The sequence below is a fragment of a genome, unplaced genomic scaffold, assembly GCF_019419815.1.
Source record: "Pyrus x bretschneideri cultivar Hongxiangsu unplaced genomic scaffold, Pyrus_bretschneideri_v1 Contig7, whole genome shotgun sequence".
Taxonomy (NCBI): Eukaryota; Viridiplantae; Streptophyta; class Magnoliopsida; order Rosales; family Rosaceae; genus Pyrus; species Pyrus x bretschneideri.
Window position 1 is genome coordinate 9,301,201 of NW_025999809.1, and position 17,723 is coordinate 9,318,923.

At 35.6% G+C, this 17,723-nt stretch overlaps 2 protein-coding genes across 2 annotated transcripts; both read left to right on the forward strand.

Moving 5' to 3' along the window:
* Nucleotides 1-3,439: 3,439 nt before the first annotated feature.
* On the forward strand, nucleotides 3,440-5,859 carry LOC103958071 (ycf3-interacting protein 1, chloroplastic). Its single transcript, XM_009370293.3, has 6 exons — nucleotides 3,440-3,844; nucleotides 3,919-3,963; nucleotides 4,052-4,165; nucleotides 5,008-5,088; nucleotides 5,408-5,578; nucleotides 5,692-5,859. Exons 1-6 carry the CDS (start codon nucleotides 3,503-3,505, stop codon nucleotides 5,779-5,781), a joined length of 843 nt encoding a protein of 280 aa, XP_009368568.2. The 5' UTR covers nucleotides 3,440-3,502; the 3' UTR covers nucleotides 5,782-5,859.
* Nucleotides 5,860-6,008: 149 nt separating this feature from the next.
* Nucleotides 6,009-7,367, forward strand: LOC103958070. The gene has a single exon (XM_009370292.3). It carries the CDS (start codon nucleotides 6,254-6,256, stop codon nucleotides 7,214-7,216), a length of 963 nt encoding a protein of 320 aa, XP_009368567.2. The 5' UTR covers nucleotides 6,009-6,253; the 3' UTR covers nucleotides 7,217-7,367.
* Nucleotides 7,368-17,723: the final 10,356 nt, after the last annotated feature.

Here is a 17,723-nt window from a genome sequence, read left to right on the forward strand (position 1 = left end):
GATCCCAAACATACATGTCTCTATTTTTACACCTGGGTGAGAGATATTTGTCAGAGTAAAAACTGTTGATCTAAGCCAACTGATTCTCAAAGAGTGGAAAAAGAAAAGCATGAGCAGTATGTATTCTAAATTCTTTATTAAATTTGTTACAAGAAATTCTAACATTATATATACCTTCAATATAAAGGTGGCGCATGAAAAAGGTTGTGAAGAATTAAAACCTTCAACAACTCTTCACATCATACGTATTTGGAATAAAGTCCAACAAACTAGGTACAACACTATTTCTTACCTATTTATTTTTAGTGGCATTCTCTATATGAGTTTCATGTGAAAATGCATGCGAAGATTAACATTAAGGAATAAAACACAAACATTAATAATTGAAGCCAAAAAAGTATAACATATATGCGTTTGTACATGCATGCACACACACATATGAAATTGTCAGGTAAAATGTCCACGATCTTGCCAGTATACATGTTTGAAAACCGAACGTATATCTTCCACCAGGTCATCACTGCATTATCTTTAAAGGTTGATTGGCTTCAATCTCAATTAAGAATTATCGCTTGCTTCAATCTTCTTATGGCCTGTGATACCATTATCATTTTCTACTGTAGCTTTGAGATAATATCTCCTCCTATTGTTCCTTTGTTTCTTCTATATTAATATCTCCTCCTAAAATGGAGGAGATACGTTCATGTTAATTATCTCAAATTATAAAATTCAAAAAAATTTACAAATTAATTATCTCAAATTATAAAAATTAAAAAAAACAATTTTTGGATGCAGGAAAAAGATTAATAGTGATCAAACAACTTTTCTAAATACCGTAAGTCTTCTCTTATTTTCATATGGAAGTATACTATAAATTCAAATTGCATTCAATTTTCAAATAGAAATAAAATTGCATTTTTTGTCAGTTTTACAAGCATCACACCCGTCTCAAAGTACAAAGGTTGAAGTACAAGATTGAGGTAATATTTCTTACTATTTAATTTTGTAAACATGATTACAATTTGTTACCTAAAACTTGACAAATTATTTATCTTTCAGTATTCTAAAAGTAACTGGAATAAAAGTATTGCCATGAGAAAATTGTCGAAGTAAAAGGTATTTAGGTTAAAATGTCAAATTGCTTACAATCTTTATATTTGGGATTGTGCATTATAGTTAGACTTCTTATTTTATCATCATTGCTTGCAGATTAACCATGCAAATCTAAAGCATCAAGTGCAAGTAAATGGGTGGCAAACATGGCTTTGATTTCACACATAGACGCTATGTTTACATATGTACATGTTGTCTATATTTTGCTTTGCTAGCATATAGCTTTGACTGAAAACTTATGAATCTGAAAATTTTGATTTAAGGACATTAAATGTTATCAGCATGTATCTAGAAATGAAATTACATGTCATATTTTCATATTTTTTTTAATAGCTTCTATTTTCCCATTTTATCTTCGTTGTTGTTTTAAAGGAAAAATAGTAAAAATTGTAAGAGAGATTACTCACATATGTGCAAATTGGATGAAATATATGTTGCTCAATTTATAAAATAATCACTTAAGAAATATTAGAATATCTAAAACAACACATCTTTGGGGCGCGTAGCGCCCGTGATGTAAAAAAGCCTCTCACACGCTTGCAGAAAGACTAGTAATTGATTATACACGTCTACATTTACTGTGTTTCTTATTTTTAATGAAAGCGAGAAATTTGAACTTAAATTACCGTTCAACATTTGATTAGATGTAATTTCCATTATCCTAGTAAAGCTAGTTATTGGCTATGAGCACTTCAATTGACATTTGGGAAAATGTCATTTTCTAGAAAGTAAACTGAGATTTTTTTTTTTTTTTTTTTTTTTTTTTTTGCTATGAGCACTTCAATTGACATTTGGGAAAATGTCATTTTCTGGAAAGTAAACTGAGAATTTTTTTTGCTCCCTTTCTCAAAATCCTTATAATTGAACATTTTTACATGCCAAAAAATCATGTAGTTTTATGGGCGTTGATTTTCACACATTTTGTTTAATTTTTTACACATCATCTTAATTTATGATCATCAGATTAAATAAATCTTAACGAAAATAATAAATAAAATTAACCAAGTGAGAAGATAGAAAAGATGCGTGTTTATTGTTGCATTCAAAACATCTCATTGCTCATGATTTTTCGATTGAATTTGGGACTGATTTTCAGTTTTCTACATCATTTTATATAATTTCAAGTACATTACATCTAATTCTTTTGAAATAAAAAAAAGGTGATAGTTACTCGTCAATTATCTTTACGATTTACTGCTACCATACTTTCTCTTTACAAGAAAAAAACACTTAAATAATTGATTATGTGTGTCAATATTTACTGTGTTTCTTATTTTTAATGAAAGTCGTAGATTCGAACTTAGAATACCGTCCAACATTTGATTAGATGTAATTTCCATTATCCTAACAAAGCTAGTTATTGGCTATGAGCACTTCAATTGACATTTGGGAAAATGTCATTTTCTAGAAAGTAAACTGAGAATTTTTTTTGCTCCCTTTGTCAAAATCCTTATAACTGAACATTTTTACATGCCAAAAAACCATGTAGTTTTATGGACGTTGATTTTCATGCACCTTGTTTTACTTCTTATACATCTTTTTAATTTATGATCATCAGATTAAATAAATCTAACAAAAATAATAAACAAAATTAAACAAGTGAGAAGATTAAAAAAAAGTGCGTGTTTATCGTTGCATTCAAAACATTTGCTTAGTTCTCATTGCTCGTGATTCTTCAATTGAATTTGGGACTTGTTTTCTGTTTTCTACATCATTTTATATCATTTCAAGTACATTACATCTAATTATTTTGAAATAAAAAAAGGTGACAGTTACTCGTTAATTATCTTTATGATTCACTGCTACCAAAAAAAAAAAAGCACTTAAATAATTGATTATACGCGTCTACATTTACTGTGTTTCTTATTTTTAATGAAAGCGAGAAATTCGAACTTAGAATACCGTCCAACATTTGATTAGATGTAATTTCCATTATCCTAGTGAAGCTAGTTATTGGCTATGAGCACTTAAATTGACATTTGGAAAAATGTCATTTTCTAGAAAGTAAACTGAGAATTTTTTTTTGCTCCCTTTGTCAAAATCCTTAAAATTGAACATTTTTACATGAGAAAAAATCATGTAGTTTTATGGACGTTGATTTTCACACTCTATTTAACTTCTTACACATCTTCTTAATTTAAGATCATCAAATTAAATAAATCTAATGAAAATAATAAACAAAATTAAACAAGTGAGAAGATAAAAAAAATGCGTGTTTATCGTTGCATTCACCTAATCTTGTTGAAGCCCAGCCCGGCCCATTGACAAGACCCATTAGTAGAGCAGGAGAACGAGGGATAGAATTTGCCAATGCGTGTAAATTCCAGTCATTTCAAATACCAAGAAGCTTATGTAGGATTTCAACTGCCATTTAGTTTTGAAAGTGGCGATGGGTTTGCAAATTCTCCAAGTGGCGCCACCGCCACCACTCACTTCCTCCTCCTCATCTTCTTGTCGAGTCCAGACCCTCCCACTCTGGCTCAACCAACGCAACTGCCACTGCCGCCACTCGCGGCCTCAGCTTGCTCTTCCCCCCCGCCACTCGTACAAAAGAACCGCACTCTCGCTCCTCGGTAGGAAAGATAGGAAATTGCAAGCTTCTTCATCATCTTCTTCAACTACCCAACAAGACCAGGATGACGAAGAAGAATATGAAGACGACGAAGGAGATGAAGAAGATGAATCGGACCCTGACCCGGAAGACCTCGAATACGTTGGCCAAATCAAAAGGGTATCTTGCTTTCTTCCATTCTTTGATAGGTTTCTTTTCATTTCAGTAATCCACTCAGTGTTATTGTTGGTTAGGTGTTGGAGCTTCTCCGGAAGAACAGAGACATGATTTTCAGTGAGGTGTGGTGTAATTCTTCCATTCTCCATTTGCTTTAAAGTTCAGAAGTTTGAGTCTTGATCGAGTTTGGGTTGGCGTGCAATGTGATAGGTTAAGCTCACTGTTATGATTGAGGACCTGCGAGAAGTTGAGCGCAGGAGACTCCTCGGAATCGAAGATCCTGATGCCCCTACTAGGGAGGAATTGGCTGATGTTCTTGAGGAAGTAAGCCCTTCATTTTAATTCCCTTGCTACATTATGCTACGTTAGGCGAATTTCGATGATGTGATTCGTGAAACAGTGGATTTAGCATGCATTTGCATTGTTTGGGTGGTATCATACCTTCACACAATGAATTTATGAATGCAAAGTAGCTAGCAAGATCAATTGAAGGATCTTCAATTGGTTTGACAAGCACAAACTGCAACCTTTCAGCTAGGAAGTTGGTCATTATAATAGAACAACCTCTAGTAGATGCATTTCTTCCATCACTGTTAGATGTCAGCCACGAAAATTTGCAGAAAACCGACTGATGGTGACCATTAACTAGATATGCATCTTTACTAACTCCAAAGCACGCATGTCGTAGGAGAAAATCTCTCCATCCTCACTGGTTTGCGCAAGTCATGAAATTTATAATCCTTGATCCTTAGATGCACCCTAGCTACAGAGTGTTGGAACTTCCGAGCTTGATCATTCACATAGATGGACCCTGATTTGATATGCTTCTTTACAGATGCTACTTTTGCTTCTCCATAGGTGATTCTCTCTTTATGCTAGACAAAATGATTTGCAGAGTAACCCTTCGGAATTTCCTATGATTATTTACATAGGTGATACTTTGGAAATTCCTTCTTCACTGGATATGCTTCTTTATGATTTGCAGAGTGTCCTGAATTTGATTAATTTGTACGTTATGTCATTACAACTCTTTGCTTCAATACTTATACCCTTCTCAAATCATGAGTGGAAAAAATTTCTTTAGCATCTGTAAATTGGTAATAATTGGAAAAAGTTACTCTATTTATTGTGAGTTTGTGACACTAATTTGTGATTCTGTCATTTAGGTGAATGAAGGAAAAATCCCAAAAAATCGACTCGCTCTTAAACTGCTGGCAGCGGAAATGAATCAATGGCCTAATCTAGAGGTATTAATGTAATTCAAGTATAAAATGATCGATTTTAGAGATGCTTATTTATGTGTAAACGGAAAAAGAACATGAAGCTCTACCAAAGGATGCTAGGATAAAGAGCCAAGTTCTGAATTACAATTAAATAGTTTGTAAATCCAGTTTTGGTGTCTCAAATTTTGGTGGTCAGAAATTTTGTTCTATTTCATCCTTTATTTTCCAGTTTTGAAAGCATATGTAACAAACAATACTGCAGATTTTTCACTTTTATCTATGTTTCTAACTAACACCGGATATCAATTTGCTAATCTGTTCCTATGTTTTGTTTATGGTACAGGTTCAGATTACACCAGCGAAGAAAAAGCCTGGTAAGTCCCTATATGCAAGAGTGACAGACACTGGTATTGATCTTCAAGAGGCTGCAAAGAGACTGAAGATTGATTGGGATACGGCTGCTGAGATTGATGATGGTGATCTTAAAGATGAAAACGAAGTGCCTTCGGTTTTGGTTTGTTTCCTTGGCTTTCTTGTGACAATATGATTTTATCATGTTCCTGCTGTCATATATGCACTGGTTTAGCTAATCCTCGGGTTCCTAATACGTGGTTTCTTATCTTGCAGGGCTATGGCGCACTGTACTTAGTCACGGCTTTCCCCGTCATTATTGGTGTATCAGTGGTATTAATTTTGTTTTACAATTCGCTCCAGTAGAAATCTTGTCTCGCTGTCATACTTCACTGTAAAGATATCTTATTCCTTGCAATATACCGAATATCGTTCTGATCTTCACATGAGTTTTGTTCATCTAAATGCTAGTTAGAAATATAAAATATCATGTATGAATCTTGCGTATGGTTTTATGCAAGCACATCAGATCTTATAGTTTAGTTTTATTTTATTCTAGTTAACCACTTAAACCGTTGCAAGTCAACTCTTCCATGAAGATTTACATTATTAAAAGCAAGTTATCATATGGATTAGCAGCTAAACCATTCTTAATACAATATTAAATTTTGCTGACCCTTGTTTATATGGAGCAATTAGAGAACATGGACATCACTACTTGGTTTGGATTAGTGGAGAATGTGCTGCTCACGTCTAGGTTCTCATAAGTCTGTTTTCCCTCCCCTTTAAGTAGTCCAAATCCCAGACTTGATCCTCAGGATTTCTGCTTTTCTCTACCATGGATTATCCGTTTTCGGGCGAAATGAGCGACTATTTTACTCTTGGAGACCTAGAAAAGCAGATTTCTGTAGATCCAATATCACTGAAAGAATCTTATAGAGAGGTGAGTGCTGCCCCAGTAGCGGTGGTGCCTGATGTTGCTGCTCCAAAGCTGAATGCACTTGCCCAACTACCGCCTCTGTTGCCGCCCTCAAAGCCCAAGTTCTTAAGCTTCAGCCTCCCAAACTCAGCAACCTCATCGCCGCGAGTGAAGAAGAAATGGAAAGAAGAAAGCCAAGCATCTCCCCGGCTGGAGAATATGAGCCACCTGCAGCAGGAAATTGAGTTCTGGCGGACCAAGTCATGTGGTCAACGAGCACTTGCCCCATCAGATGACTTTGATCTCTGGTTGTTCAAACCGAAGGCCGCTGATAAAGTCACCACGTATTACAGCAGCCTTTCCAGAGCTAGGTCCAACAGAGGTGCTGATAAAAATGGCAAGAACAGGGATCCACATGATGATGGATTCACGTGTGGGGCCCTGTGCTTGTTCATTCCTGGCTTTGGTGGCAAGGCAAAGCCAGTGAGAGCAAGAAAGGTAGGGCCTGATGAATTGGGAAATGTCATATCCAGGACAGTTTCCTTGGAAAAGTTTGAATGTGGCTCATGGGCTTCAGCTATGATAAATGAGCAGGAAGATGACACCACCGGTCACTACTTTGATCTGCCATTGGAGCTGATACGGAGTAGCGTCAACGAGGCAGATTCGCCAATTTCAACGTCTTTTGTGTTTGGCACGGATCGAAAGGGTGCCCTGAAGAACGGATCAACGAGAGCACAAGGCCGGAAATCGCACGGCTCCTCACGCCACGTTCGGTTTTCTACATCATCAGATGCTACATCACCAACTGCTTGCGTTACGCCTCGCTTGCGCAAAGCAAGGGATGATTTCAAAGCTTTCTTGGAAGCACAGAGTACATAACTTACTCTGCTTTTTGGTGTATTGAGTGTATTTGCTATGTTTCAAAATAATGCAAGTAGATTGTAGCTATAGTCCTTCAACTATTACCCTGATTATCACTTTTGTCTCTGAATCAAGCAATTCATATAGTCCGTTTGTTTTTCTATCTAAATTTAGGGGTCTTGTGCTTGTTCCTATCGTCAAAACTTGGAGCTGTTGTTCTTGAACTATATGGTGTGAGTAGGCCTTTTTGCACTTAAAAATGGTAGAAAAATTACAGGTTTTGATGGTATGACAAAAAAATTGGGTAATAGTTCGAGGACTACAGCTACAATTTGCTCGGAAAAAATGCAGACATGGAAGCCGGCTATGTTGTTATGCCGATGGCCGTTCTCTAGTCTACTAAACCCAAAAGACAATTTCCAATTTCCCAAGGGAATGGCCCCAACAGACAAAGATTGTGTCCCTCTTGCTACTCAAGACCTTTGCTTGAGCCCTTGGCAACTGGACTCGACAAGGTTTTCCCCGACCCGTTGGCAATTTTTTTTCATCGTGTCGTATTCAGGTTAATTCAGTTTGAGTTCATATCAAGTATACAAATCAAGTCTAACTCGAACTATTTAGTAAGAGGATGGTACTCTATAACCCTACATATTTGCCATTTTTCTTTGTGGTGTGAGCCTTTCGAAAAAGTGAATTATCATGATAAAATCATCGACTGATCCTATTTTTAAGGGAAAAAAAAAAAGAAGAAGAGGATGACTCTACAACCCTACATATTTGCCAATTTTCTTTGTGGTGTGGGTGGTTTTTGGATGATTGTTACGGTTATAATGTGTCACGTAAGTTGGGAAAAAAAGTTGGGACAAACAACATTTTGTTAATTGTACGTAGATTTTGTTGAGTGACATGATTCTAACCTACTCTGCTTGTTAATTGTACGTAATCCATCCCTCTACTCTTATGTGCATCATATGGGCGACTGTCTCAAGCACTTTTCTTACCCATAAAAAAACCTTGGGCCTAACTACAAATAATTTCAAAAAGCCTTCCACATTCTTGCTCAAGAGTGAAAGTAAAATTTATTTATGTGGTTCACAAAAGTTTCAACCGAGAGATTCAACAAAAAATTTAAAAATTCAAAAAGGCTTCCACACTCTTGCTCAAGAGTGTGGAAGCAAAATCTATTTATGTGATTAAAAAAAGCTTCAACCAAAAACTTCAACAAAAAATTCAAAAAGGCTTCCACACTCTTGCTCAAGAGTGTGGAAGCAAAATATATTTATGTGGTTCAAAAAAGCTTTACCTACAAAGCTTTAACCAAAAAGACTTCGCCTATAATGTTTCAACCAAAAAGCTTTACCTACAAAGCTTCAATAAAAAAACTTCACCTACAAAGTTTCAACAAAAAAACTTCACCTACAAAGTTTCAACAAAAAAACTTCACCTACAAAACTTCAACCAAAAAGGCTTCGTCTATAAAGCTTTAACCAAAAAGCTTCACCTACAACCTTCACAAATAAAGCTTCAACCAAAAAGGTTTCACCCATAAAGTTTCAACCAAAAAGTTTCACCTACAAATCTTCAACAAAAAAGTTTCACCTACAAAGTTTCAACAAAAAAACTTCACCTACAAAATTTCAACAAAAAAACTTCACCTACAAAATTTCAACAAAAAAACTTCACTTACAAAACTTCAACCAAAAAGCCTCACCTACAAAGCTTCACCTACAAATTTCAACCAAAAAACTTCACCTACAAAGCTTCAACCACTCAAACTATGTGTCCAAAGGAAAAAGCTTCACTTACAAAGTTTCAAACAAAAAGCTTCATTTACAAAGCTTCAACCACTTAAGCTATGTGTCCAAAAAAAAAAAACTTCAACCATTCAAGAATATCAAGCCTCCTCTTTCGGCTATCCTTTTCCCTTGGAAACTTGGGGGACTCCCATTATATGCTACTACATTTCGGTACTCAGAAGTTTCGTGATTACTCAGTGACTTGGATTTTTCAAGTCCCTAACCGAGAAGCTTTCCTCACTCGGGAACTTCGGGGAGCACTGTTTGTACCATACTTGACCAATCTCGAAACTACCAAGCACCGATCAACTTCATACATTCAAGGATCCACTGAGGGGTTTATGTTGAGGCACCCCTGCCGAAGCACAAGAGTTTCCCTCCAACTAGGAGGCCAATCACCACACATCATATGTCAACTTTAAAATAAAGTTCATAGAGTCCCACATCGACCATGGATAAAAGCTGGAGACTCACCTCAACTATAAAAGAAGATTATTCTCCTACAATGAATCCCTAATGTCACTATTGTACTTAAACTAGTCATTAGTACCCACTAATGATGATTATGCTTGAACCGATGTATTTGTGTAAACCCTTCACTATTAATGAGAACTCCTCTACTCCGTGGACGTAACCAAACTTAGGGTGAACCACATACATCTTGTGTTTGCTTCCTTATCTCTATCTCTTTACATATTATCCTTATTTGTGACCGGAGCAACCAAGCAAAGGTGACAAACTTGACACTTTACGTTGTTCCAAAGTCTTCACTGATTTTGTGCATCAACACACATATTGTTAACTCTAAAAATTACAAAAGTCTACGTGGCGCACATGCCAAGTAATTATGAGTTAACTACGTCCTTCTTGTGAAGTGGGCGTGCTAAATAGTAGCTGAGCTCGATTGGGCAAGTAGAATTGACGTGGTGGTGGTGTCGAATGCGCTTGTTGACTTCTGCACTTGAGCAAAAGAACACCTTTCGACCTAGGGTTCTAAAACTTGAAAACAAGGTTGTGTAGTTCACTGCAAAGTTCTAGATCTCATGCACCAGGTTTAGCTGCCTCAACTATATTTGTGAGAATATAAGTGCGTCCTGAAAGTAATCATTCATAAAACACTTCACTTCGATGGGAAGATAATGAAGTGACCTCTTTCGGCAAAGGAATTGAACATTCTCCACCAGCTGAGACTTTGATAGATAATCAACTGAACTAGAAGTAGTGTTGTTCCACCGAATTGAAGGTACTTCCTAGAGCGATTAGTTCTACGAGACTAGTGATGGTCCAATGAACTGAATATGTTGCCGATTGCCAACCCAGTGATGTTCCAACGAACTGAATAGTGTTGATGGAAGAGTTATGATAATTAGTTTTTCTCAAGGTTGAGGGATGGTTTCACGTAAATTAAGTGAGGATTTTCGCATAAACCGTTTGAGTTGTTTGTTGTTTAGAGCTTTGCATTTACAGGACTAAATCCCTGATGTCTTCTGTATGTATGAACTAACGCACATTCGTGTCCATCACCTTGACATACCATGCCTATTTCAAATACCATTTTGCTTTTTAAATATGAGAGAGGATCCTTGCTGGATCTTCTTTGTGAGGATCCCGGGGATACTCCAATCACACCCTTTCATCGTACATCGTGCACCCAGTTTTCGTCAAGTACTGTTTCTATTTAATTTTAAATAAGAAAAATTACAATGATTTCTGACCGTACAATATACTATAAACAGATATGATTTGAGAATATCTAGAATTCTCACAAAAAGAATCCGACAAGGATCCTCACTATTTAAATACCACCTGTGAGACTTACTTTTCCTCACATAAAAGTCCATAGGCTAAGGCCTACCTTCAGATTCTTCACCACCATCCTTACCAGACCACGTGCTAAGACTCCCAATCCAACCGTATCATAATCTCATGTTGCTCCAATCCACACGTCCACATGGTAACAATCTCGAGTAACTTTGGACTGTATTGTTTGCTCCCATATTGAAGATATACCTTGCATCCCATTTATATTGTTGAAAATGTCAAGTAATTCCGATACTCTTAATAGATAATTATTATGATTAAAAATTCACAATATTATCTACTAACAATAACCGAACATTAACTTGAACATGTTTTTCTATCAATCGGCATAGAACTCTACTCATTCAACAACATCGATTGCATAGGGCCGAGGGTGCAATATTAGGCTCCACATACCTACAAATCCTAGACCCTAGTAAATTTCATGGTCACATGCTTCTGAATAAACATTGGCTTGGTAAAGTAATAGTCCGTGTTCAATTCGTGCTATGTAATTTTTTTTCTCAGTTAGCGTGGCTGCATTGGTTTAATTACAGTTGAAGCCTAACAGGCCAACAGAAATGGAAAACTAGACATGGGTTTGGTACGCACACCATTTCAATTCCACCATTTGTTCATCTGATGTGTGACCCCCCGCCCTTTTGACCATTTCTAATATATAAGGTACGTATAGTCTTAAGCTGGACCAGGAATTCGTTATATCTTCCCATATACAGAAAACGTATTTGAAATTCATGATATTTCTCAGAAGATTTTCACTACAAAAATAATGGGTATTAGGGATAGCGGTTTTTCAGGCTCTCTCTCGAGAAGCGAACCCTAATCATCTGTCACTTGTCACTATCAAGGTAGGGAACTATCTTATCATCAAAAGTTGATAGGAAAGATATTTGAATGATACATCACCAGCACGAAGGCTATGAGATCCGTCGTGAATCAAGCAATGGGCAGAGCCTACACCTTCAATCTAATAAATGCATCTCTTCCAAAAGTTGGGGTTTGTTACACGTATTAACTCTAGAATTACTACGGTTATCCGAGTAGCAAATACCATCAAACAAACTATAACTGATTTAATGAGTCATTTGCAATTTCACAGTTTGAATAGGTTAGGGATGAAATATAGATTCAAGAACGTGTAGTGGCATCATTTGGTCAACAAAAAAACCTTGGTGATTATTTTTGGTATTAATTGACGTTACAAGATATTATGATTACGTAACTCACAAGTCACAACATCTAATTGTTGTTGTTGTTTCTTGTTTAAGAATCCGTGATTAATAAATATAATAACGGTGGTTAATACATCACGAAAGTTGAAAGCGAACCCGGCAGAGCCAGCTGCTCTGTAACACAGAAACATCCACCGTTGGTTCCTCATGGGCCTCATATTTGCAAATTGCACGGGGAGACCGACAACACTATACACAGCAAAAATTGTCAATAAAATACTAATATGTTCTTATATACAACAACACAATTACCAGGAATGATCAGTTTTTCACATTGGTTACAGAAATGATCAGTTTTTCACATTGGTTACAGAATTGATCAGTTTTTAGTAACAACGATATACTTATTATATATTAATGACTCAACGATGACGTAACAATCACTCAACAATATTGATCAGTTTTTAGTAACAACGATATACTTATTATATATTAATGACTCAACAATGACGTAACAATCACTCAACAATAATATTATAATCACATAATAAATACTAATCATTTCTACAACTAAATGTCAAAAATTAATTCTTTTTACTAATTGCCCAAAAATAATAAGAACCAAAAATTAATATATTCAACCCAAAAGTACACATGCAATCAGCCCGAAAACTAGTTATCGAAGTCAGATTTGGATCCTCTCTTGAGCCCAAGGAGAGGATCCTTCTGACCAAGAATTGTGGGCCGTTAGATTTTCATCCAACGGCTATAATTATTATAACTTTAAAGAAACCCTCTGTTTGTAGCTCACAATCCTTGATCAGGAGGATCCTCTCTTTGGGATCAGGAGTGGATCCAAATCCATTGAAGTCGTAGTTCATAGAAAATTGTGTTAGAACCTCCACCGCTAGTTTCTTGTTCCAATATATATAACAAGATTGTTGTCCCAGTCATGATTCACTTATCTTATGATTTATTTTAGTAAAATTTTTTTTTCCTTGACAAAGCAATCACAGCCAAAGCTTTGCCAATCAGCGTACGAGGAGAGCCGGAGGCAACGCGTTTTTAGCACATGTGACATGACTAAACATATTTACTCTTGTATCCCATGTTGACATTGAGGAGCAAGTCCAGCGGAAGCTTTGGCCCGGTGGATAGGGACCTTTTCAACCCAATCCCTTTTCTTCTTTGCTCCAGTTTATGCGGACAATTAAGCTCGCGGCGCGGGGGGGGGGGCCGCTGTAGGAAAGGGGAGACAGGAATCCATGACCCGAGAGCTGTAGGAAAGGGGAGACAGGAATCCATGACCCGAGAGCGTGAGGGATGCTGATGCAAGGCTGATATTATGATGACGTTAGCTACATTATAAAATTAATAAAAATTTAATAATAAAAATTCCGAAAAAATAAAAAAAAAGATTTAATTTTTCTATAAATATCTTATCATTATCTTCCAACTTACACCACAATTTTATATTTTCTCAAATACTTTGGTTGTAATTTCTTATTTAATGACACGTGGTACAACGAGACTGATTAAAAATCCTATCCAAAATTACAAATATATATTTTTATTTTATAAAATAAAAAATACTAATATTTTATTGCCTATTGTCATGACTATTCAGTTTAGGGGTGGAGATATAAAAGGCAATTATTGTTCATTAAAGGTAGTTACTATTCATTGGAGGGGATTCAATAGGCAGTTACCCTATGGGGCCTTCCAACACTGGAAGTGCTCTTATAGGTGGATTTTGCATCTTTTAGTACGCCTTCAGGTTTCATCTGTAGGCAAGCAACTGAACAGAGTTATGTATTGGTTGCCCATTTTCGGCATTTGGTTTGTAACATATGTTGGAAATGTGTCATAAAGCTAATCGTGAGATGATACTTTGCAGACATTTACATATTAAATTATTTTAGTTTAAATATAAGGGCAAAGATTTATCGTTTAAAGCTTTTTCTTTAAATGTTACACGCTTAAAGTATAAGTACAAGGAATATGTAATTAAGAGAATGTAATAAAAAAGAAGTTAAGAGTCATGAGACATTTTTCTTTCATATGCATATCCTGAATGTTTTTTTATATAGAATTGTCAATTGGGTATTGACTATCCAGATAGATCAATACATCCTATCTTTTTTCTCTGCAGAGTGGCTGGTCTCGAGTCATTGGTGTAAGAAACACCTAGCCTTTCTCTGGGACCCTTTGTTCTTTTTTACACGCCCACTTTGTTTGATTATTTAATAAAATCTCGTTTATTCTGAAGAGAAAAAAAAAAAAAACACACACACACACACACACACAACATATGAGGAGGAGAACAACTTATATGAAATCAATTTACCTTCACGTGACATCCTAATCTAATAACATAAAATCACGAGTTGAAAAAACTTTTATATATCATTATTTTATTAAAAACAAAAAGTCACGGTTTGTTTCATATAACTCATTCTCTATGAAAAGCAGATTGAGCATTTAGCGGTGGAACAAAGCATGATTCTAAAACTGCACCATAGTATAACGTACAAACGTTAAGAACGCCAGAGAATCTGCGAAAAAAATCGGTGGTAGAGTTGTCCTTTGGAAAAAGGCGTTGAGTTTCCAATTTCATCGGCGTAACTCTTGGAGCTGCTGAATTTAGTGAGGCAGAAGCAGCAGCCCCATGAGATATAAATATCTATATAAAATACCAGTAACGAATTCATTCGTCTCATAAAGGACATTATTCCCCTACCACATATATAGACAAGACAGACTATACGTTATAAAGTATATATGAAATACTACGTTACTTACCGCATTTAAATAAAAATTCACAAAGGCATGCAAAGCATTTGGGCCATTGGAACTAAGTCAAATAATTTCTTACATGATTTGTTAATTTGACATGAAACGATATAAAAATTACATGTTTTGGGTCAACTATTAAGAACTCATTAAGAAGTCGGGTTGTAATCGGGATGAACCTATAAGACATCATTTGCTTAATCTCACATGGTGATATTCTATCTTTCCAGGAGTACAACCTGTATGTAGTCTATCTTCCTAGGGAGCATACTTTACAAGAGATAGACGTTAGGCATAGAAATTTTTTGCATGACTTATTAACCCGAAGCGAAATGACATGAACCGTTAACGAATTTGGTCGTTATCAAGTCACATGTTAAAAACCCATTAAAATAATGAGTTTGACACGACACGACAAGTTAAAATAACGAATTTAACACAAATACGACAAACACGACCTGTTTGTCAAGTTTAATTGGGAACCCAACCCCACAGTCCCTCACCCACCCTAATAATTTCTTTTAGTTGCGAATAAAACCCTTTAAATTTGACACTTTCTCATATTGGACTCGTATGGACATCATACTCGGTTAATGTGGCATTGATTAATTAGTTTTTTTTTGTTTAAATTACAAGGACAGACGGAGGATGATGGGGTCTTCAAGTGGCACTCTATGTTGGCTCCACGAGTATGCTTGGCTATTTTTGTGTTTATATTTTTTCAATCCAAGCGACTGGTTGGACCTCTCTCAAGTCCTCTTCTTTCAATTATATATTATATCATTGTCTTTGTTATTTGTTATTTAGGAGAAAGTTAGCTGCCTTTCTCTTTTTACTTTCTTACGTGTTACGTTATTATCTTGTAACGTAATTGATGATTCGACTCATTTTTATCATTAAATTATATTGCACGATGAGAATAAATCTAGAGAAAATAAAAAGGTAAAACAACTAGCATTCCTCTTATTAACCTGATTGTGAAGGTTGGCCGACCTTAGTCTTAGACAATAATTTATTAGTTTGATTGTCGTATATAGAAACCAGGTTGTCTGAGTTTGATTCACACAATTTTGTTCATGTTTTGGTGTGAGTTTAATAGCTGTCAAGTCTTCCACAGTGATTCAAGTAGTGTGATACCTATTTATAAGAATCATGTATTTTGAGTTTAAATTATACAACACAACTGCTACATTAGTGTGAGTTCAATAATAATGATATCACACTATGAGTTTGATATATTGAACTCAAGATTTCATATTATACTCAAATTCTTTGGCCCATTATAGAAGTGTGATTTCTATATGAGTTCAATATATTAGTATCACACTCACTTTTTTTCGCTAGAAGACCTTAGAGCCGTAACTTTTAATAATCAAACTCATGACACCTGTGTGTTTCACCGAACAATAAAACTCAGTCCTATTAAACTTAGATTTTTCGACTCAATATGAGTGCGATTCTATTTTATAACAATCCAACTCGCCAAACATTGTTATAAAAGTAAAACTAACATAAGGAAAAGTCCAAAATAACATAAGAGTCATATACTTATTAGGAATCGTTTAGAGATGAAACAGTTTCACCGAACTATTGATAGAGTCTTCTAGCATGATCTAATGTTATTCATTTAAAACGTATGTACCACACTGTGATTCAAAATGAAGGCTAGTAAAAGTAAAACTAACATAAGAAAAAGTCTAAAACAGCACAAGTCATAGACTTATTAGGAGTCGTTTAGAGATGAAAGACTTTCACCGAACCATTGATACATCATTCCCTCCTTTATTTATTTCCTTTTATTGTCTATTTCTTACTTAAAGCCTTAAAGGTAGGGCTCCCCATGTCATCCACCACCTCCTCCTTTTGACTTCATTCGTTTTAGATAAAGCTAACCCTCTGTGATGTCTTGAATCATACAGTGTCCACATTTATAATCACAACGCACATATGCACACTTTTCTCGTCACCAAAGCAACCTTAATTCTAGTCTTGGTAGGAAATTTCCATATATATAATCGATCTTCTACGTTCATTCATCTTTGGGACACTTCATTGATAAACTGTCAAATTTCAGAGAGACGGAACAAATGGTAGAACAACAATATTGTTCAAAACTTAACCACCTCTAGTTTAGCAAGAATGAATTTTATCCTAAAAGCATCGATGTAATTAGAAACGGAACCGTGTAATTATAAGTTGTAACTTCTTTTGTTGAACTTCTGACATTGGATTTCCAACCCAATGTTATTATGGTTTTTTTAAAAGACACAAAAAATTCATGCAAGGAAGAGAAATCACAATTTAACATCTATACATAATCTTACGCATGACGTTTTGCATGAAAGAAATTGAACTGCGTCCAAAAGATAAATCAACTTTTTCTTGGACGAAAAGGGGTCCTCTCCATATCTCTTCCTCCTAATTCAACAAGTTCGGGGATCCGAGTCATTGAAATTTAATCCAACGGCTAAAATTATTATAATTTTTAAAGTGGGCCTCTGTTTGTAGCCATTAAATCAAATTTTAATGGTTCGGATCTCCAGACTTGATGGATTATAAAGAAGGAATCCGAAAATGATCCCTTTCCTTCTTGGACCACGCAATATTGTACAGTATGATGCTTTCAAACATTGGATGCCTCAGAAAATGTAAAAAGCTCTGTTAATCTTGTTTTAATCTATGGATTTATCCATTTGCTCAAGACTCAAGAGAAAAAGAAAGGCTAAAAAACCAAATCATAAATCCAGCAAAGGGGACAAGAATTAAAAGTGAGGGGTATCAAAGAGGTAAAGCAAGGAAAGGAACCCTAGAAAAGCAGGTTTGCCACCAAAGCCGACGTTCACCGCCCTGTGGTCCCTTCTCTCCGTACGGCAACCCAGGCCAAACAATTTGATTAATTTTACTAATTGTTTACTATAAATAAATAAATAAAAAGAATCAGAA

Coding starts and splice junctions, on each gene's coding strand:
- LOC103958071 (XM_009370293.3), top strand. CDS start 3,503: ATGGGTTTGCAAATTCTCCAAGTGGCGCCACCGCCACCACTCACTTCC. Junction 3,845..3,918: donor ACGTTGGCCAAATCAAAAGG/GTATCTTGCTTT, acceptor ATTGTTGGTTAG/GTGTTGGAGCTTCTCCGGAA. Junction 5,089..5,407: donor ATCAATGGCCTAATCTAGAG/GTATTAATGTAA, acceptor TTTATGGTACAG/GTTCAGATTACACCAGCGAA.
- LOC103958070 (XM_009370292.3), top strand. CDS start 6,254: ATGGATTATCCGTTTTCGGGCGAAATGAGCGACTATTTTACTCTTGGA.